The sequence below is a fragment of the Melopsittacus undulatus genome, chromosome 4, assembly GCF_012275295.1.
Source record: "Melopsittacus undulatus isolate bMelUnd1 chromosome 4, bMelUnd1.mat.Z, whole genome shotgun sequence".
Classification (NCBI taxonomy): Eukaryota; Metazoa; Chordata; class Aves; order Psittaciformes; family Psittaculidae; genus Melopsittacus; species Melopsittacus undulatus.
Window position 1 is genome coordinate 28,388,642 of NC_047530.1, and position 22,775 is coordinate 28,411,416.

The 22,775-nt window shown below is 41.7% G+C and overlaps 1 protein-coding gene across 1 annotated transcript in view; it reads left to right on the forward strand.

The window, feature by feature from the left end:
- The window catches only part of ITPK1 (inositol-tetrakisphosphate 1-kinase), a 149,131-nt gene that overhangs the window by 20,502 nt on the left and 105,854 nt on the right, over positions 1-22,775 (forward strand). The window contains exon 3 of the mRNA XM_005149516.3: positions 14,922-14,946. Coding sequence (XP_005149573.1) covers positions 14,922-14,946 — 25 coding nt within the window. The remainder of the gene's footprint in view (positions 1-14,921; positions 14,947-22,775) is intronic.

Consider the following 22,775-nt stretch of genomic DNA (forward strand, 5'->3'; position numbering starts at 1 on the left):
TTTTTCTGAGAGGGAGAACAAGGGTATGAGTAACCAAGCTCCAGTATGCTGGTATGATTTGGCTTGTAAAGGCAGCTTCTAGAAAATCTGAGGAGGCTCAAGAAATTGTCTAGTTCTTCCAGTTAGGCAGTGTAGCAGACCTCCCAGCAGATCTGAATCTGGGCACCAATGGAGTCTGGTTAGGAAATATAATAGCAGTTTGGGGGTTGTATATCAGCTCTTGCATGCCCTGGCCAAATTTGGGAAAGCTGTGGTCTTAGAACACATGTGCTCAGTCATGGATGGAAGCGATGGGTGTAACAGCTGCTGTCTAGGATAAGTTATGACAAAAACAGGGGCAGGATTAATTAGAGCACCCTGTGTGTGTGTGTGTACCCCAGTGTGACTGCCTGTGCAGGAGAGATTAGTAGCAAGATGTGCTGTGAAGATCAGGGGTGTGGAAGACAGCAAGGCACGTGTTGTGTGTGTTGTCCCAAGACAGACCTCTGAGGATGACCTTTTGGGCAGAGGGGTGTCTGTAGAAGGGCTGAATCTGATCAGTAAAAACTGTTTGATTCAGAGAAGTGCAATGTTCTAAACTTCCTGTGAGCAAAGAGGGCTTACGCTGAAGAACTTCTGTCTTTGTCATTGACTGGACCTTATGTGGGGATGTGCATTTTGTATTACAGTTTGGGTAAAAATGCACTGAAACAAACAAGGAAATGGGTGTTCTGGCAGACCTGTACCTATGCTAGTGCTTAAATAAAGAAGCCAGTGGACTGGAAAAAATAAATAGGATTTTCATCTTTCTTGTAAGGCACATGTAGATGTGCTTCTCTGAAGTGGACTGAACCACCAGGACGGAATTTTCACCAGCTAGGGTGGAGATTTCTGAGAGATACTTTTTTGCCCTTTTGGGGTACAGAAACTGTCATGAGTGATGGAGACTTTAGACAATGAGACAAAGTCTCAGCTCCCGCTTCAAGTTTAAGCTTCCTGGCTTTGGCTGATTCTGTGCATGCCAATGGCATGTCTATCCCATGTCTATTTCTGTGGATATTCGTGACTTACATTGCCTTGATATTGAAAGGTTGGCAGTGGTACCTTGTTCCATGTGTTGGATTTCCAACTCCTCAAACTGCAGCCCCATCCAACAAGACCAAGGTAAAACTTGGTTCTCTTATCCCAGCCTTTTGATAAGGTTCCTTCACAAGCTATGGCTTTTTTGTTTTGTTTTTTTTTTTGTCTCTGTGCACATCAACTGTTAGTATTATTGTGTGTTGTATAATTAAAAAAAATTATTAGTTCACTGTCTCTCAATTTAGAGCTTTTTTCTTTTAAGTAGGACCATGCTCAGATATTGCAGTTGCAGACATTTTACTTGATTTCTAGGATTGTGTGAAATTTGTGCAGATCACCAAGATGATTCACTGCAGTGCTGTCAAGTGCTCTATCCTGTTGCTTCTCAGGGAGCTTGGCCATGTGTCAATAAATGAAATATTTTCAAACAGTACAATCATTGCTTGTTGCAAACCAAGCTTTCATTTTATTGCAAGCCTTTCTAATGAGGCTTCCAAATAAAGTAGGATAATTTTTCTTTGATCTATGTTGATGTAAAGTCAAAAAGAAGAGTCAGTTGCAGGGAAAGAAAATTCCTGTTATTGGTATTGGCATCTGAATCTGCTGAAATGGAGAAACATAATCAAGTTCACATTTCTTTAATTTGTACCATGTATTCTCTTTTTCTTCTCACATAGGGTGCCAGGCTGCAGACTGGCACTTTTCAGATTTCAGGTGCTTTTTGTTTTCTATTAATGTGGCCCATACTGTGTTTGGGGAAAGCTACATAGTGAAATAAAGGTGAAACCTAGTTTCAGGTGATACTGGAACTGCTTTTAGCTAGCTTTGTACTAGGGGTTTAACCTGCCAGGCTTCTTTAAAATAACAGCTGCATTCATAAGTGTCCCAGGCTAAAGGCTGAAACTTGAAACGCATCTCAAAGGGAGCAACCGAAACAGAGGAACTGACTGGATGAGTTATGTGAACCTAAACTGATGCAGAATTTGAGGAGAAAATATTTCTATGAATGTCTCTTTCTTATTTCATGCTAAACTTTCCCATTAATGTCCTTTTAACCTGATAAAACACTGGATTGGTATCTATGACAGTTTGTATAGCTGGCCACAGTAACCTTTCGGTATAGACTCTTGTCAGTTATGCCAATGAATCACTCTGGTTCCATAAACAGGAAAATTTTTTCCCTGCATATGCAAACAGTGGTCACTTGGTGAGTGTAGGAGACAAGGAATTCCAAGCACTCTCAAAGCTAACGAAACTTGAGGAAGATTTGTTGTTTGGCTTGTACAGTGCCAAAATATTAGGGCCATCCCTTATGGAGGAGGGGAAAGACAGTGTCAGTTAGGTTTCCTCACTGAGCAAACATGTTAACATTCTTGCATTAACTTTCTCTTGTTTGTATAATGAAGTTTTGCATGAAGGTAAAAGCCCCAGACACCATATATCTTACTTAAAGCCTGGCTGGAGATGAATAAACTCTTTTTTGCATGTCGAGTTGCTGAATTTAAATATGTCTCTAATTTCTGCCAAAGAAATGCCCAGTCTTTTAGAGATCCAAGAAGTAAAAAAAAAAAAATATATATTGGTGCATTACACATTTCTCATGTATGTCTCAGTGGGTGTCTGGCCTCTATAAAAGCTCCCCAAAGGTTTATTCAAGGCTGTTTCCCAAAGTCTTGGAAAGTTGCAGTGGATGTATGGCATTTGGTTTGGGGTTAGTGCATTAAAAACTGCTTCTAGACGAGAGCTGGTTTGGCAGACATGTGCCTCTTTCTGTACTCCTTGGTTTTAGCAGTGTGTTTGTTCTACCTCATGATGTGCAAGAGATCTGCAGAACTTGTAGTGCCAGCCTGGGCCCAGCAGAGCCTGGTTGCTCTGCCCATGCTGTACTGATGGTCTTTGTGCAGCATGCTTATGTTGAAGATGATAGCAGCTGAAGCTCCTTTAAATGACAAGGCAAGCTACTAGGGTGCTTTTATTTGGGTAGAAGACAGGATTCTATGTAAGATTTAGGAAAGTAAATGGAGCACCTGCAGTATGCTGGAAAGAGGTGATGGGGAGTGGGTGGAGGAGGGGTGTGGAAGGGGCAGCTTCTAGCTTATGCACAAGTCTGTTCCAACTACCTTAAAAAAAGTACTTATTTTGCTGAAGAAACAGTTCTGATCTGCAATTAGTGTGTGAGAACCTAGCAAATACGGAAGGCTTTTCAGGTTGGCTTGCCATACCTGTGCCCTTTGTAGAAAGGCATTTATAGGGAGGAATTTCCTCCCAGGTATTCCTAATTAATTAATTCTTGGGATTTCAAGTATTATGACAGAATTTTTTCTTCTAGGCCTCTACACTATTACAGCAAATGCCACACAGTGGTCTTAACTTGCTGAACATCAGTTTGGTAGGAGACCCAAGAGTTCTCTGCAAACGTTCCAGAGGCTTGAAGAAGACACACTGTTTTTTGAATCATTTTTGCTACCAGAGTTGATTTGCATTGCTAGAACCTCCCTGAGTGTTGTAGTAGTTCTCCAGGTTGGTAGTCTGGGATGCTTTACAAATGCACAGTGTAGAGGGATTGTGGTCTAGTTAAGACAGACTGTAAATAATGGTTCTGGTAAATGATTGTTTCTAATATGGTTTCTTTTTCCACATGCTCTTGTCAGGTAGTTGTGTGCCAACTCCAATGAAATTGTTCAAGGTGACTATGGCAGATACTTGAAGCTAAGGGAAGTCCTGAAGGGCTTAGATTCTTAGAGGGCAATTGCCAGGCACTTCAAGAAAGGCTGTTTACTGCAGGCTAATAGAGGCTGGGCACTCAAAATTCTTATGTGAACTTGAGAGACCAAACCAGTTCACCTTTTGCCATTTTTTCTCTTCTGTTCTTTTGCTTTTCTATTCCAAAGGAAAGACAATTGCTGTCAACAGTTATAAACGTTGTAGGTTAGCTTACCAGATGTGTTCAACTTCTTCAGTCTGAATTCTCCCTGTCCATATAGACCAGGGAGGTATTGGGAAGGTTTATATGTAGGGCATGACATAAATATATTTAATCTGAAGATCCCTCTCTCTCTCTATGTAGGTAGATGCAGTGAGGTATATAGGTAGGTGCATATAGGATGTATGTCACCAGTTCAAATCTGCGTTGTTTCTTTAACCTTGATAGGTAGCTGATAACAGTATGTCACTTGCATTAATACTGGTAAATTAGTATTAGTGATTTGGACAGCTTATCTACAATAATAGAGAAGAATCATTTGATGCCTAAATCTGATTGATAGTGCATAGGTCTAAAATTATGAATGAAATAACTTTCTGCATGTCATAATATACATTGTGATTGTATGTTGTTCAGATGAAGGGAAAAATGTATGCAGTCCCTGTGCAAACTTCATCTTGCCTTGTAAAAGCTGCAGAAACTTTGAATATATTTGGTTAACCAAAATATGGAAGGTAGCTGGTTTACTAAGGGGAACCTGGTAGTTGTTACAATTCTGAGAGAAAGCTCTTAGAATATATATGCATACAAAACCTGTATGCAGGTTTTATATGTGTAAAATATGTGTGCAGGTATTCCTAGCCTTTGGTTTAAAAGTTAAAATACATTGAATAATAAGCAACTATGTTGGATCACAATGAACACTTAGGCAGGAGCCTAAAGGAAGCCCTAGAATAAACCGAGGCTTGCTTGCATCTGGCTTAGATCATTTATTTCTGAGAGCTGCTCTCCTAGATAGATATCTGTAAGAGCAACCTGATTCTTTTGTCCTTCTCATACAGTGGGGTGGACCAGTTGTTTTCTCCACTTCCCCAACAGTCTTGCCTATGCTGGAGCGAAAAGATCTATTCTCTTCTTATCCTGTTCTGCCCTTCTCATCCTGTTTTCCAGTCAGAATGGGCCTATGGTTCAGTCCAGTTTTTCCTGTAGTACAAGAAGATATCAGTGAGATTGTTTTAAACAAACCAGGGATTTTGAAAATGAAAAATAAAGTCTGGCAGCAAAACCCAGTAGCTGACTACTTCCTTAGGTGAGCACTAAAGTCTGCTCTAAGTTGTGCTGGTACAATAAAATAACTTAGTCCCTGAGCTGAGGAGTTTAAAGCTGGGCGAGCCTCCAGTTTCTAGATAGATTTTGTAGGTAGGTAGGCAGAAGCAGCACAGACACATATATGCATTGGTTCGACTCTATGCATTGGTTCAGCACTTGTTAATTCTTAGTTCCAGTTGCAAAAGACGTGGTCTTTGAAAGGAGGCAAACAGGCAGGAAGCTTGATTATCTTGTCTGATGCAATTCAGTGATTTACTGGTAAACCTCTGTTCGAGAGTTGATGCTGTTCAGAAGCAATGCAGAGGCAAATGTAATTGTAGCTAGAGTTAAGAGTACTCTGCCTCCACTGCGCTGCAACAGACTTTAGATGTGATGGCATCTCACTCTAGAGAATAGGCATTTGACCAGTACTGTTAGCTAGTTTGGTTGAGAGCTGTCGAAGCATAAAATTAGAAAAACCTGTGCAAAGGTAGAAGGACTTTAGTGTGTTGCTGGACAAACCTTCCTGAAAGGCATCAAAATGCAGCTGGCATATAGGATAAGCTTAAAGCTGTATTAGTCTCTCATTGCATGAGTTTCATGCTGCCGGTTCTCCCTGCCATGACAAAATGGTGAAGCTTTGTAGGGGAGAAACTTTAAGCCTGAACTGAACCTGCAGCCCTGCACTTTCAGTTTGCAGCACTTCTGTAGTTGAGTGTGCTCTTATTTGCAAGTCCTCTTTGGAGCTTTGGCATAAGAAATCTGTTAGCTGTAGCCACAGGAGCTTCAGGATATTTCCTGACAGTAAGTATCTCCAGTTAACTGCCAGTTGTGTTGTTCACTGTTTCTTTGCAGTTACTGCTCTTTGCTTCATGTGACTATTTGTGACTGACCTTTCTAATTTGTTGCTTACTTTCTTAAAGTGGCATTGATCTGGCAGTTAGTTTTAGTGCCATTTTGCACAGTTGCTTATCATTACACTGTGCTTTTTGAGCACACAGGGTGTTTAGCTTTTTTGAAGTGAAAAAGGTTATGACTTAAGGTGTGTGGAAAATGAAAAATACGATATGCTTAGTAGATTCACCACTGGGACAGGGAAGAATGAATTTCCCATTAGCTTTCAGACTGGAGTTCTAGCACTGTTACCCAGAAATGATACTGGTGAAATCTTCATGCACTGAATCCATGTGAGTTGTTCTTTCAGCTTTTGTATAGGTGGCTTTTCATGGCAAGTCTTTCAGTTTTTGTCTTATGTTCCAATTTAGTACTGGAGGAGTTGAGACGTTAATAGCTGCATTCCTACTTTGGCTAACAGATGTTGAGAAGTGGGATGGTTTTTTCCTGCAATTTGGCAATATCTGGAAAGTCAGAAGTAAACAAAATACCAGTCTGCAAACTAGTGTACTTCTTGGTAAATAGGGGATTGTCTACACATTCCAGGAACCTCCTGCATTGCTTATGCCCTGCTGTGCTGTCCCTCCAACAGATACTGGGATGGTTGAAGTCCCCCATGAGGACCAAAGCCTGTGAATGTGGAGCTGCTACTATCTGTCTATAGAGGGTCTCATCTGCTTGGTCTTCCTGGTTGGGCAGCCTGTAGCAGACCCCACTATAATGTCCTCTGTCCCTGACCTCCCTTTAATCCTGACCCATAAGCTCTTGGTCATCTCCTCATCCATTCCCAGGCAAAGTTCCATGCACTCCAGCTGGTCAGTGACACAGAGGGTGACAACCCCTCCTTGTCTCCCATGTCTGTCCTTCCTGAAGAGCCTCTATCCTTCCATTTCAACAGTCCAGTCATAGGAACCATTCCATCCCATTTTACATTCCTGGAATCCTCTAATAATCTCTGCAATGAGAGTTTATTTATGTATCTATCTATGTACATACATATAAAGATAAATACTGTATCTGTCCCCAGAAGAGATACTGACTGTTGCCTCTTCTCGGGTCTCTTTCAGTCTTTACTGGTGCTTCATGACCTTAGAGGGACTTTTGAAAGGGATGGGTTGTTAGTTTTCATTTTGCTGAGGGACATATTAACACAGGGGTGGCCAGGCTCATGGGGAGACAAAGGGAGCTGGGAGCAGAGAGAACATGTATACTTTTTGCAGTGCTTAAGGAGGCAAGCAGTTTATTGAAGCCAAAGGATGACAGTGGAACAATTTAGCCTGCAAATTTGAAGCACTCTGACCTTTGGGAAGTTAATGTCTGTAATGGAAGATACATTGCCAAACCAGCTTGGTTTAAAGATGGTTTTTTAATAAGGTTATAAAGAACTCACATGCTGTGGCTGCCTGCCATAGCTGGAAACTGGATCTTATAATGTCTGGTGGCGTAAGCCTATGGCTGAAGGCTGAAACCTGCTCAATTGCTTATAATTGTCATCAGGTACTATATATGCCTCTGATTGTCTGGTAGGCAATAACTCATTGCCTTTAATAATTTTTCTGTGCAGCTGTTAGTCACTCCCTCTTCCCACTGATGGCCCTTCAGTTGTTTTTTTTTTTTTTCTCAAGACTGTGGTTAAAGGTTTTGTGTCACTACTGGGAAAGCAGCAAGTATGGGCTCCCAGAACCTGGGGTCACTAGTTCCAAGAAAAGAGTCTGGCAGAGCTCAGCAGCACTGATCCATTTTAAATGTCTACTTTAAAAAGAAAACAGAGCCTTTTTGAATTTGTATTTACTGTACTTTATGGCTTTTATAACTTGGGATATACAGATTTTATTTCCACAGTATCTGTTTTATAATGCTAAAATCAGGAGCCTTGCAATGTTTCATTAAGCCATTACCGAAACTTTGTCTTAATATTTAGTGACTATTGGTAGTTTATTTCCTCTAGTTGCTGCTTACAGTGTCTAGTTTCTTTCTTCCATGTCTTTTTTCTCCTTGCTACTTGGAACCTCTGAGGTCATGGTATTGGATACTTCACATGGTTGTTACGCTTGCAGGATAAGGGGTTAGTGGGTTTCTAGATGTATTTTTGCTGTGAGATGCTGGTGAATGTTTATGTGTGTTGGGGTAGTAATTTGTGGCATGTGGAAGCATTGGCGTGCTGCAGGTGAATACCAGTGATGCTGCTGCTGCCCTATCAAGATTTTTTCGTATTTTCTAGTCCTGTCTCTTTGTTCTGAGCACTTTCATAGCTGTAAATGGAATGATATAATACTTTGAAGATGTGGAGAAGGTCAGGTGGTTTTACCGAATGTCATGCGTGAATGGGGTAGTGGTGTGAAAATGACTTTACAGTGGTGTGGTGTCTGATATATGAGGATGGCTATTGCTTCAACCATTCCGTTTATAAAAACAAGGAAGAAATGCACAAATGTGGCTACCCTCTGATTTTCTTTTCTACTTAAAAGGTCCTCTGTGACAGCCCAAAGTCTCATTTTCTTCAGCCCATCTAGAGAGTACTTAGCTTTAAGTGACACCTTTCCCCCCCATATTATCGTTTCTTACTTGATTATGAAGGTGCACTTTTTTGCCTTCTCCTTTGGATCTGTGATGCTTGGCATCTGAGAAAATTGAGGACTCCCTCCCCCAAATGCTAACTTTAGATTCATCTAAGCCATAAATCTTTCCAAAATTGTGGTTACTGAAGGGGAAAAGCTTGCTGAAAGGTAAGACTTGTGGGATATATGTTGGTAAAATTAACTCCTATCATTTGCCTGCTTCATATTCTGTGTGCAAAAAAACAAATCACAAAAAATCCTCATGTTACAGGGGAGTCTTCCCACATTTCATAGAATCATAGAATAGTTAGGGTTGGAAAGGATCTTAAGATCATCTAGTTCCAACCCCCCTGCCATGGGCAGGGACACCTCACACTAAACCATGTCACCTGAAGCTCTGTCCAAACTGGGCTTGAACACTGCCAGGGATGGAGCATTCACAACCTCCCTGGGCAAACCCATTCCAGTACCTCACCACCCTAACAGTAAAGAACTTCTTCCTTATATCCAATGTAAACATCCCCTGTTTAAGTTTTAACCCGTTACGTCTTGTCCTATCACTACAATCCCTAATTAATAGTCCCTCCCCAGCATCCCTATAGCTCCCTTTCAGATACTGGAAGGCTGCTATGAGGTCTCACGCAGCCTTCTCTTCTCCAGGCTGAACAGCCCCAACTTTCTCAGCCTGTCTTCATATGAAAGGTGCTCCAGTCTCCTGGTCATCCTCGTGGCCCTCCTCTGGACTTGTTCCAACAGTTCCATGTCCTTTTTATGTTGAGGACACCAGAACTGCACACAATACTCCAAGTGAGGGCTCACAAGAGCAGAGTAGAGGGGCAGGATCACCTCCTTTGACCTTCTGGTCACGCTCCTTTTGATGCAGCCCAGGATAAGGTTGGCTTTCTGGGCTGCAAATGCACACTGCTGGCTCATGTTCATTTTCTCATCGACCAACATCTCCAAGTCCTCCTCAGGACTGCTCTGAAACTCTTCTCTGCCCAACCTGTAGCTGTGCCTGGGATTGCTCTGACCCAGGTGTAGGACCTTGCACTTGGCATGGTTAAACTTCATGAGGTTGGCATCAGCCCACCTCACAAGTGTGTCAAGGTCCCTCTGGATGGCATTCCTTCCTTCCAGCATATCAACAGAACCACACAGCTTGGTGTCATCTGCAAACTTGCTGAGGGCACACTCAATCCCATTGTCCGTGTCACCGACGAAGATGTTGAACAAGATCAGTCCCAACTGATTTATACAACTCCCTTTTCCAACGTATTGCTTTTCTGGGAAAACATTTATATATTCTATATCAGAACAACATGTTATTTGCCATTTTTTATGTGGGAAATTTTAGAGGTGAAACATCCTCCCTCTGCAAAAATGAACTTCACTGTGTGCATTAATAACTTTGCAGGCATTAAAACAGGTATAACGATTACTTTTTATTTCTGGAATTGTAATTTTGGCTTGGCATTTTTCAGTCTGTCACTCAGACCAGACAGCAAAAATGTTACTTAATTTAACCATGGCTATGATATATGACCTGATAGTTGTTTTTTCTTTTAACTGTCATTCACTATAATGTCCTAGATGCTGTGGGGAATTAATTCAAACTGTTTGCTTTAGATGATAAGAAAAGAACCCAACAAACCCAGCCCCAAAAGCCAATTATTCTACATAGTTTGAGGCTGTGGAAAAGCATCAATTCCAAAACAGTGATTAATGTATTTTTGGCAATTTGGTATTGAATTCTTCTCTTAATCCATACATCATTCTAACTTAAACACGGAGTCAGCTTGCATGTAATTATTTTAATTGCTGCTGTATATGGTGAGGCTTGTATTATCCAGTAGAGTTGTTCACTGGTTTCAGGTATAGAACTAGTAAGTCACAACAAGTTTCTGAGTTTTAATTGGTATTGCAGGCTAATGCAGCAGTTACTTAAATGCCTCTGGTTTTCCTTTAAGTGTTGCAGTGTGTGATTCAGCAGAGCTGTGTGCTGAAGGAAGGGAACACTCAAAGCACCCATCTGTAATTTGTGCTGCACCTGTATGGGTTTCCATAGCTTTAGGCATACTAAGCCAGTTGAAGACATTGAAACTTTGCAGTAAGTTAGGTGTTTAGTTTTATCACATTCAGACACTTTCCCCCTTTTCTCCCAGAGCGTTTCTAACATTTGCTGATATTTTTTTGTTTTCCTGCCCTGGCTGATGATTGGAGTACCAGATCCCTGTCTAGATGAACTTTGGAATGAAATGTATTTTAAAATAGGGACCTCTGTGGATATAGTTTAAAAGTGACTGTTTTCCAAGCATCTGTTCAATGAAAGTGGACAGATGCAGTCTCTTTGACCCAGCTGTGTTGCCCCTTTAGAGGGAGAAGGGAAGGACAGCTCGTAATAATGTTTCTTTTCCTTTCAGAAATAGAGACTTGCCCCTTGCCAATATCAGGAGGCAGGCAGGACAGCTGGCAATGGGAGCCCTTCTTTTGGTAGGCTGTGGCTTAATTTCAAGCTACATTGGAAGAGAAGTCATGGGCAACACCATGAAAGATACAAGAGTAGTGGTCAGTACTCCAGGTGAAATAGCCTTCCTCTCCCCACCCCTCCCCAGGGAGACAGCACCTTTGGCTTAGGCATTAGTACCTAAGGAAGCATTCCATCTCTCCTGGATGTATTCTTTTATCCCTCACTTAATTGTTCTTAGCTGGCTTGTCTTCAGAATGTGCAGTTCGCTGCTTGTGTCTGAGCTACAGTTCTGTACCCGTGCAAGCATCTGTGTTTTGCATTGGTGAGAGGACTTTGTTGTAGTATCTTGTGTATGTTAAGTGCATCTGTGGTGCATTTATCAGCATAGCTATCAGAAACCCTGTCCTCTTCTAAAGAAACAGCCCAAAAGGACGTACACCAAGGTTGTAGGATGTATTAAGCACCATAGGAATAAGTAGTGGCTGGTCCATGGCTCTGTCAGATTCTCAGAGCAGTTAATTCAGCAAATACCTCGTCTCCATAGAGTGTTCTGCACAGACAGCCCCTTGCTGGGGATTTGCTTGTGGCCCACAGCATGCTTCATTGTCTCTGCTTGCTTATTTTTTTGAGGGCCCTATAGCTTTCTGTGTGTAAGATCAGCTTTCTTTCCCTGCCTGTCCCTAAGCCCTATCATGTGTGACGTGAGGCATTCAGTGTGGTTAGATGGTGTTGCATGCTTGGTTGCATAAGGGATGTCTTGCTGCCCGGAGCCTGCAGTTGTGACCTGCCTGGCTGAAAAGCCTGGAGTAAACTGGCTTGGGAAATCTTCAAGACAGAGAGTTAGCTAATGCTAAAACTGAGGTGTGTGGTTGCTTTACATCCAGTTTGTTTGGCTACCTTTTGTCTTTAAAATATCTTCTTTTTTTTAATGCTTTTTTTGGTAGAGATTTTTTTCCCAAATTAACTAACCCTCAAAATACATATGCTTCTATGCTTTCTCATCCCCTGAGCTTAAGTATAAAAAGATCTCATGCTTCAGGTAACCAAAGGGGAGCACCCCCTTTTCTGTTCTGAAGAAGAGGAAGACCTACTGCAACGAGCCAACCTTAGTAATTGCTTCCTCCTTCCCGTGAAGCATGTGTGATATCCTACTAGCAGCAGGCACCCATTCTCGTCCTGATTGTGTGCTGCTCTGGCTTCTTCCTTGTCCTGAGGAACTACAACTGATTTCCATAAGTTTCAGTACATTTGCAAAGTTAATTTTGGGGAAATTATAGAAAACCTTTGGACTGACTCTTTCTCAACCAGCTTGCCAGGATTTTTCTTCTTCAAAGTAGAATGAAGCTTATTTAGTATGTATGCAGGCACAGCTAGAAATGCAGCTTTTGCCATCAGCTTCTATTCTTCCAGGAGTTCCAGAGCAGTCCTGTCTGAAGACTGGTGTATTTCAATGGCAGTTTTGAGTTTTTCAGTTTACTCCAGGGCAAACACAGCAAAAATGTGGCTGGTTTGGTTATTTTAAGTTTTAGCTTACAATACTTGGAATGCTTCTGAGCAGGCTGCTGCCCTAATCTACAAAAAATAAGCTTTCCTCACCTAATACTTACTTGTCTTGCATAGCTGTATCAAAATGGTGGTTTCGACAATTTGGCTATTAACTCTATGCCTCTTGCCAGCCTCAGCTGAATCAATGCTTCCCACACTGTAACGGCAGTATATTAATCACCCACCACTTACAGGCTACTGTTATCTGCAAGAGGGTTTTGAAATTCTCTGCAAGAGGTGCTTGGTTTCATTAGCTTTTTAATTTTCTTGCTGAACAACGACAAGCTCTCTGTTGTGGCTGTATGTTGCATGCTGCTTTTAGGCCAGAGAAACTCCAGGCTGGTGAAGTAGAAGAAGGGAGCAATTTGTGTCATAGATGTTGATTGATTGCGGGTCCTTTTGGGCATCTTTGTAATGGGCTCTCAAAAGAAAGACTTACTGTATTGGGTGGAAAACTGGAGGAGCCATTGTGTATTCAACAGTGTGCAGCAGTTGCAACTATGGACAACAACACAGGCACTCTTAAGATAGAAAAGCATTGAGGGCAGAGTTAGGCAGTCCTGATCTATGACCTTGCCCCAAAAGGGTCTTTGATTTTCATATATAAGTTTAGTGGGGACAAAGAAGAGAGATTCCTGTCTTGTGTTTTCTGGGGCTTTTGATTTTTATGTTAAATTTCCTGTGTCCTCAAAGTGAGGAGAAGGTTCTAACATATTTAAATAGCCTGCATATACTGGGAGGGTGGCACAGAGCAGGAATAGCTGGGTTTTGTGCCAGGGATTCAGTCCTGCTCTCAAGACTAGAGCAGAAATAGTTTGTTTTGCTTGATAACTTGTCAAGTGCAGTGATTGGGCATTGTCTGGCTGCATGTACCTGAATTTCAGTTCTCATACCAGTAGACACCCATCTCTACAGATCTACCTAAATCGGCTCTAGCAATTGCAATTCTCAGCATTTTGGTCTATAATTAGTAGGCTCTCCAGTCTCTTATTCCTGGTGTTTCAGGATCACTAGAACTGTTCCCTGTTGGCCAAAGCAGTATTCAGAGGCTTGGGATTTTCTGACAAACCCCAAATATTTGAACGGTGCTCCAGGAGGAGCCAGCCTAATTACAAGTCTTGGAAGTCCAAGGTCATGTCTAAACCATTGGGCATTGCACATTCTGGTGTCCCCACATCTACACTGCCCACCATCTGGAACAGGATATCACTACGCTGTGTCTGTCTCCCTGGTCACATACCTGGGTGTGTATCCATTTCTGCCCAAAGCAAACCCTGGTACTGGGGGCTGATGCACGTCGAGTCCTGTCTTAGCCAGTAGGTTGATGCTTGCTCAGGCTGGGACAATGGAACATACTCCCTTTAGGAGGTTGAAGCTGTTTGTGCTTGCTTGCATGGCTGCTTCTGTAATTTATTAGCTTTTGGGGGGGGCGCAGCTACATGGTGTAAGGGTTGTTGCCTCTGCTGAGGCCAGCATAGTTAGGTCCATCTGACACAGTGCAGTACCAATCACCAGCTGAAGTTTCAAATAATTGTGGTTCTGAGGCACTGCTTCCAGAATGATCATCTGTCTTGAGCAGTGAATCTCTGGGGGTATATCTGCAATGGAGTTGCAGTGGGATGGTGCATGTGGCACAGGGTGCTCCAGCTGCAGGGCAGTTTCTCTGTTCTGGGCCTGGCCTGTGCCTGTACCCATTCTTTGTCCGTTTCCCTGCTTGGTTTGCAGAGCTGGTTCCTGAAGCCAACCTGGATATCTTTGTGCTTCTGATGAAGATAAGCCATGGAACAGCTTGGAAGTTTCTTGGCAAGGGTTTCAAGCAGAGAACAACTGATACAAGTCACTCTGTGTGTGTAGCTCTGGGAAGTGTTCTGCATACCAAGATGTCAGGGGTAGAACAAGACTGTAAATAAGATGATAAATGGCTTTAGGGTGCTGTGTTCGTTCTCCCTGACATTTATACATGTATCTTTGCATCAAAATCAAATAATCTATCAAGCATGTGGAATGTGCTATGGTGCAATTCACACACTCTGAGGTCAGATGAGAAATGAAGAGCAGAGTAGAAGTGACTAAAATTGAGATGCTCCCTCCATAGCATCACCTCCTGCTAACTCTGCTCACCTGGCAGGTGTATCAGTCCCAGTGGTGCAGCTGCTTAGTATGCATTTTGGGTCACTTCTGAGGCCATGATTCAGAAGCTATAGAAGTGCTTCCTGGGCAGGGAATGCAATTGAACAAGTGCTTTCCTGAATTTAAATCAGGTTCTTTAGTACAAATTTTATTGTTTGCATTCTAGTACGAAGCAACCCTTTTCCATTAGTGTTTGGTTTTACATTTTCCCTCCATTTCCAATATTAACCATTCCTTTCTTTTTCTTCTTTTCCAGGAAAAGAGGAGTAGAAGTAGTACAGGTGAGTAAAAAATGCATATTATCCTCCCCTCCCCCACTCCTATTTTTTTTTTTGGTAAAGAATGTTTACTGGTTTAAAATGCAGTCAATTAGGTGTCAGCATGACCAGGGCTTTATTATTTTTTCTTTCTTTTCCATTCAATTCACTGCTTCGGACACTGTTTTTGGAAATGGAATCCCCCTTTTGTGAAGCATCAGTTGAGCCCATCTAGTCTGAGCAAGTGCCCTGGTTAAAGTGGGAGTGCAGTTAGGCTTTTCTTGTGTCTGTTGATTAATAAGATCTGATAGTTGATTAGGTGATGTTACTTAATGTTTATTGCATGCATGAACAGTCAGGCTTAACAGAAACAGGAGCTGCCCTTTGAATAAAACTAAGGCAGAAGGAATGTTCTTGTAACACAGTGAGAAGGGAAATGATACTAAAGTGCCTTTGAGTTGTAGCCTATCTACAGATAAGTTCAGGTGTTGGCAACATTTGTTCTTTTGCAGGTCTGAATGGTTGTATTTCAGGCAAGGTGTTAATTAAAGGATGATGGCACCTTGGAAAAGGATTACAAGGACAGCTGTAACGTAGAGCATTCTAGCCCTAAAAAGATCAAAGGGGAAGCATGCGCTTTCCTTCTGGCTTATTCTATGTACTTAGAAAAGCTGTGTGTCATAGGTTTCACTCTTGCTTATGCTTATCTAGTGATTGTTTCGACTCTAAAGTGGTCAGTGTATTCTTCTCACTTGTTTTCTCATGTCTCAGTAGCAGAGATGAAACTGCCTCAACAGAGAGGACAGAGGAGAGAGGAGGAAAATGGGGTGTTACCCATAATAGTTGAGGCTGCCCTTAAGTCCATGTGAAAGGTGCTTCTCAACACCAGCAGGGAACTGGAGAGAAGCACTTAACATGACCTGATTTTTCTATTTTTTTTGTTTGTTTTAAAGAATCCACAATCAGAAGAGATTTTAAAAAATCCCATCACTAGTTAAACTGGATAATATGTCTTTCAGGTATTTGTGGTTGTCTGAGAGCCACATGGTAGTACAAGGAAAAAGGGCATGTCCTTTCCTGGCTGCATTTAGCGTTTCACAACTACAGCATCATCTTCTTTACTTGTACCCCCTATTGCTCAGACCTGTGCAGCAGCTTCTTTCATGAGTTGTGATTGCATCTCTGTATTAATAAATACAAACCAACATTTGTGAAGGATAGCTTCAGAAGCAGCACAGGAAGAAAGCTAGTCTGTATTTGTGTTGCTGTCTAGGGGACACTATTGTTTTAATAGTACCCTAGTGCATTACAATCCAATGTCTGCGTTTATTATGTGCATCATGGCTGCATGCTTAAGCAGCAAGGTGCTTGTATGAGATTAATTCAATGATGCACTGATCAGCTGAGCAGAGGGCAAATTCCATTTTACCTTGTAGATGAAAATTTCTGCCCTATGAAGACCTGTTAGTCTTCGTATGTTTGTGTAGCTTAATGGCTAGTCGATTGACAGAAACTGATTGGAAGAGATTTCTTTATTGGAAGAGCATTTTGGGAAACATTTGAACAGAACTAGATAGGACTAGGTAAAAGTAGTTCCTGGTCTCAAATTTTACAGTGTAGTTGAGATGTTAGACTAACCTATACTGAGAATTTGTGCTCCAGATGCACACCTCAGAAACACTGATGCCTGCTGCAGGATGGCTGGCTGTGTGTGATCATCCCTCACCTATCATTTGCTTCATGTGTCCTGATGCATGTACTAGTAGCTATTAGGGGATGTGTCAGAAATGGGCCCTTTCTTCATACAGCATTACTAGAAAGCTTTGCTTGAGTCACCTCACATGATCCATCCCATTAGCCCTTCTTCTGTACGGAGGATGTCTTGGTGTCTATTTGCTGAAGTTTATTTGACAGGGAATATAATGTTCCTGTGTTAAGCAGCAGCATTTCTTTGATTTGTTTCTCATCCTCCTCCTGTAAAGAAATCATCCTGTTCAAGAGAAGCCAGCTCTTACACCTAACAATAGACAAATAACTCAAAATACAAAAATACACAGGTTGTTAATCTATTTTCTTCTGTACATAAAGGTAAAGTTTTTCTGAGTGTAATTGTGCTTTCAGTAGTGAATCAAAAGCTAAGGTTCAGTTACTGACTTCTAGATAGCAAAGCAAGATGGACTGGCATGTGCTGACTTCTGTGAGCAGACTCCAGATTATTCTTTTCCAAAGATGTTTCATAGGAGCAGGAAAGGATTTCCTCCTACTAGAGGGAAGTCTTCAAAATCTTCAAATAAGCCCTTGTGTGACTTCTCTTTCCTTCCTGCAGGGAGGAATTATTTTTCTTTACCTAGACTGATTAAATCCTCTTATTTTGCTTTCTTAAGGCTAATTCTGCTGTACAGATTATCAGTGTGCTGCTACTAGACAGCAATTAACATTCTGTGACTTGTGTTCAAGTTCTGTGTTTTGTCTTGTCTCAGGCTTTCTATTCCAGCAGCAAAAGTGGTTCCAGCTTTCTGTTTTTCTTGAGTGGGGCAACATACACATTCTCCAAAGAAAAATAATGGAAGAATAGGACTGGCAGTGGGATGCTAAGCAGGCATGCTCCTTTATCCAACAGTAAGACATTATTCAAGCATCACATTGAAAACAAAGAACCTCTCAACTTGTGTGGTGATAAATAATTGGTTTTGGTTGTTTTGGGTTTTTTGGTTTTTTTTTTTTGTACAAATACTGATTGAATTCTAACATAATGAGAATTCACTGTGAACTCAATGCACAGGAGCTGAAATGTGTGACATTATATAGTACAATTGAGTAACATCCATCAAGCTATCTGGCTTAAAAGATAGTACAGTAGGTGAACTAAATGAAAAGCTTTCAAGGTTATGAACTTTCCAAAGGCATTATGAGTCTGCACACAAACATTTGGGAGCATGAATGGGTTAGCTCATTTCTGTTCTTTCAGTGGGCAGCATCAGAACTCTTGAGTAGCGGCATCTTTAAGATGTGGCAATGTTTTGGATCTAAATTTGCTTTCTGCAGCTTAAATCCAAGTCAGTGGGGCAGCTAAAAAACTGTCTTATGTTGCAAGATAAAACCCCCAAATGTCTTCCTGGCTTTTAAATACAGGTTCTTAACAGAATACTGTGCTACATCTCTTACCTTGTGACAGTTCATTTGCTTCATTTTTTTAAAGTAGGCATCACCCCAGTATCAGGGTGCTTTTTGTTTGTGCGCTATGAGGTAAGGAAGCACTCTTGTTCCAGTTTTGCAAGAGACCAGACTGAAGGATGAGCCCTGGCTCCTGTAGGGAACCTGCAGCGGTACCAGCCCCAGCACTGTAGGGAGCTGTGCTAGCAAACCTCGGTGGCAGGAGCACAAGCTGCAGCTGTCTCAGAAGGGGTCAGGACTTCCCTGTGCTATTGTGTAGGACACAAAAGAAAACAAAGAGCAATTGAAGGTGTTCAGCAGATCTGGTGTTGCTGGCTTTCTTCCAGCTAAAAGACAGCACCAGTTCAGCTGCATTTAATCTTAAGGCTGCATTTAATATATTCTTGTATTCTTAAATCTTTAAAGTATTCTGCTCTTGCCATTCCTGTGGCAGTTACATACCTCCCCTTTCTTGCCAGCTCTTCCCACCCCTCACAGCTACCTGCTCCGCTGGAGCAGCTTCATCTGGTGGCCAGAGGAGGACTGGAGATGCTCTGAACAGGTGACAAACATGACCAAAGCCTATCTGCCATGGTCTGTGGGCAGGTATTGGGTAGATGGAGGCTGAGGCAGAGCAGCTCTTGCACTGGCACTGGGGGGACTTGCAAGTAAATGCTTAAGATGAAGTATTTCTTAATAATTTCTTTCATCACTGTTTCAAGGGAAAGGCTGCCTCTGAAGTTTTACAGTGGTTGTCTGATGAGGCATTTACTATTAAAAAAGACCCTGTTTCCTATCATGGAATTTAGCAAAGAGGGGCTTTGAGTAGATTCTAAAAGGTAAAGCTCTTTCTGATCTTCTTTTATTAACAGCTTGGTTCTGTTCAGTTTTACCTGTCCATTCCCCAGATCAGTGTAGGGCCAAATTTAGAAGTTAAAACTGTCAATTTTTCTTTACCCAGTAAAGTATCCAGTTTGTAATGACTTTGTATGCTGACAAGGGAAAGGGAGAACATCTCCATCTACCTTGTTTTTCAGGAAAAATTTGTTTGGCTTAGTTTGAAGAATGTAAGATTGAAAACACGTGCAGTGAAGTGGAAATCATCACAAGTACCTCTGATGGGGACATGCATTTATTTTTGTTTCACAAGCTATGCAAATCCAGAATAATTAACTGCAGCCCTTTGGCTTCTGACAGATTGCCAGTTTGGTCTTTGTGTGACAGAGTTTGGAGCCTTTGCATTTCTCCTGACTTCAAAGCCATTTCCAGCACCTCCACACCCAAGGTTTCCTAGAGCTCTTGCTTCCATTTGTTTTCTAGTTTTAAAATTCCCCATTTTTGGTGGGTATTTTTGGTTTGAGTTAACACTAAGGCTCTTTTGTATTAGAAAGATGTTCTAGTCAGTTGGCTATAAAAGTGGGATTAGTCATTGTATTTCAAGCTGCACATTTTTTAATAGCAGTGGGATATGGAGGACAACATGTTTTCCGATGTGGAACAGCTGATTGTAGTAGTTACAATGGTGTCAGCTGCTGTTTTGTTTTTCCTCACCCCCTCCCTCCCCCCCAGTTCTCTGGGCATTGAGATAGTGAAATCTTTTACTTTGGAGTAGAAAACTGTCCTTTGAGCTATGGGGTTTTAGTGAAGCCTGTGAAGGAGAATCAAGGGTCCCCTCCTCCCTTTTTTAATTTTTCAATCAAAGTAAAATACTGGTGACAAAAGTTTCCAGTAATCATTGCCAGGGAAATGTTGTTTTCTTGAAATGTGGAGAGGTTTATTTTCACATGAAGTATTAATGGAATAAGCTTGAGACAGCAGTGTTCTAGCCGAGAAATGGAGCTTATAAAATATATATCTGATAGCATATACAGAAAGATGTACTGGAAAGCCTCCAAAGCAAGCATGGTTGTTGAGATGTTGGAGAGTTGGCTCTTTAGTACAGGGAGAAGAAAGTTTATTTTTACATGCATGCTAGGTCGTCAGCAAAGTGCATGATTTTCTAAGAATGGCAGTCTGCTTTGCCTTCAGTGCATTTTTGGAAACAATGCTACAGCAGGCCTCCAACCCTCCCCATTCTGGATTGGGTTGGTACTTAGCACATGCTTGAAGGTGAGGGGCTGGTGGTTAAAATCTTCCAAAGATCCTAATACTTCTTAGCGTCAGTGCTGCACAGACTTGCTAAGGACACAAAGTGGGGTCTTCCCAAAAAGTATAATAATCTCAGCTTCAAACCCAGAAATAACAGGACTATGGACGAGCAAATCCTAGGCAGTGTCCTGACTCTTGTTCTTCTCAGTAGGGAGGATCCCTCTATGTGGGACCTTCTTGCTGCTTAAGAGGCAGCATTACTCAGCAGGAATGAAGCACAATTCCACTGCAGGGAGAGATGGTTTTGGCATGCATCTATATGATTGCATCAGCAGGCTGGTCAGTTGGGTACAGTGTGGGACTTTCTGGTCCAGTGGGGAAGAATAATACGCACACATCTGTTGGGACAGGGAAGGAAGAGAAGACTACAGAACATTTCCACCATGTGGATTAAGCAGATTAAATAAATAAACACAATTCTTAAAAATTAGACAGAGTAAGCCAAACAAATCAAAATGCATTTAGATTTGATCTGTTTTCATTCTTGGTGCATGAATGAGAGAATCATGAGGAAATTTCTGTGGCTCAGAGAGTGTCTCTTACTGACTGGTTTGACTGCTTTCTTTTGACACTGAATCCCAGTGGCCTAGAAGAGGTGTAGGCTTCACAGTCACTTGCAAAAGTCACCTGGGTGAGTGAAAATATTACTAAGACTTAGAAATCTGTAAATAATGTATAACGAATGGCTGTCAGGCTTGAGCTTGTACTGCTTTGGCCCATGGAGCCAGCTCTGCCCAGCCCCTTTATCTTCTTCTGACTTCTTGGTATGTAGTGATAAGGCAGTGATTCCTAACAGTGCTAAAGGCTGGGAGCGGGGATGTCCTGGGTGGAAATCCAGTTCCTGTGGGACTTCTGCCAAAGATTTCGGTGACTGTAATGGAGCTGAGATGGCAGTGGGGAGTTGCCTTCTTTGTCAGTTAGTCAAGGTTCTTTGGGCAACTCTCTTCCAAAATTCTGCCTCTGTTTCCTAGTGAAGGTAATATTCCATCCAGTGGAATGCCATTTAAGTTACTTTGAGATACCTGAATGGAGGAGATGTAGAGTAAGATGTGTGTGAAGGAAAACAGGACTATTAATGGGAGCTGGTAATTTCTGAAGATTGCTGTTGTACAATATTTTTTTAGTCATCAGTGTGCAGGCGTCTTCCCAGATAGTTCTGTGAACTGCAAAGCTTCATAAATCCCTCCTCAAGAAACAGTATGGATAAAAATAAGACCCCAACAGAAATGGTGGTGTTTAAAACTGTGTTTGCCTCCTTTTGGCTAGGAATATTTTGCAGCACAGAGTCCCAGTCTTTACACAAAATTGCAATTAGACATTGATTTATTGATGATGATTGTTGCAGTGGTGCCTGTGGAACAACAAAGACTAGGCTTTAGTTTTGGGCAGCATGAAACAATAGGATTATTTGTCTGGCTGAATGCAAGTGTTATGACATGGTATCAAAGCAGGACAAATGGAGTGTGTATGGAGATGTGTCTGAGGAAATGCTTTATTTTGAAACCAACCTGTCTCATTTACAGTTTGCTGAAACAGCAAAGTCTGTGTTGAAGTATAGATATGCATGTAGCTCTTTTGACCTTTCCTGAGGTTTTTTTCTTGAAGTAGGAAGGATAGGGAGTTAATATAATGCCATGCCTTGCATGGCTGTACGTCTGACCCTAGTACTGAAGTGTCCTTTCCCAGATGAATTGCCTCATCCTTTTGGGAGGTGAAATCATGCAATTCTCTGCTTAGGCAGAGCTGCAAGCTCATTCCTGTGACAGCAGTTATAGTCTTGTCTTCAGTCCTGGAGTTTTGTTCCACAGGGACAGTGGTGTTCCTTTGAGAGCAATGGCTCTGATGTCCATCATAGCTCAGACTTGCTTGCTTCAAACCAAAGCTTTATAGAGGGGATATCATCAGAACAGTAAAGGAGACCATTTGTATGCCTGCCTTCCTCAGTGAGGGTGCTGGTAGGTCTGAACTTCAGGAGGACTCTGCAGAAGATCAGTGGAGTCTGGAGAAGTCTTTTTAGCATGTGTTGCTGACTTCCTTTCTCTAGCTTCTGCAAAAGTTACTTAATTGCTTTGATCTGAGCTGTGACTTGAGGTAATTGTATCTGGAGATCATTGTATGCTTGTTTGCTTTTCTGGCAGTTCACGATTAAAGGAGATAAATGTATTCATGTCGCAAGATTGAATGGGGTTCCAATAAAACCTGGTGCTTAAAGACGTTAGGTACTAGAGTTTATTAAGTTTTCCTGTATTTGATCTTTAGCCTTAAGTTAGAAAAAGTCTTAGCACATGTACTTCGCCTGCCAGGCACATTCAAACACAGCAAAACCTGGAAATGTTTTCCTGAACCTGATTACCTTCACAAAATTATAGCAGAAGAAAGCAGAGTGGCTTCAACTTAATGGAGACAGCTGAACATCATTTCCTCCCCTCCTCCCCCCCCCCCCCCCCCCTTTTTTTTCCTACCAGGGATACTGTTTTAAAAATGATGGCTTTTGCTAGAAGGGTTATTACTCACTTTAAATCTGCATTTCTGGTGAAAGTGATACATCTGTT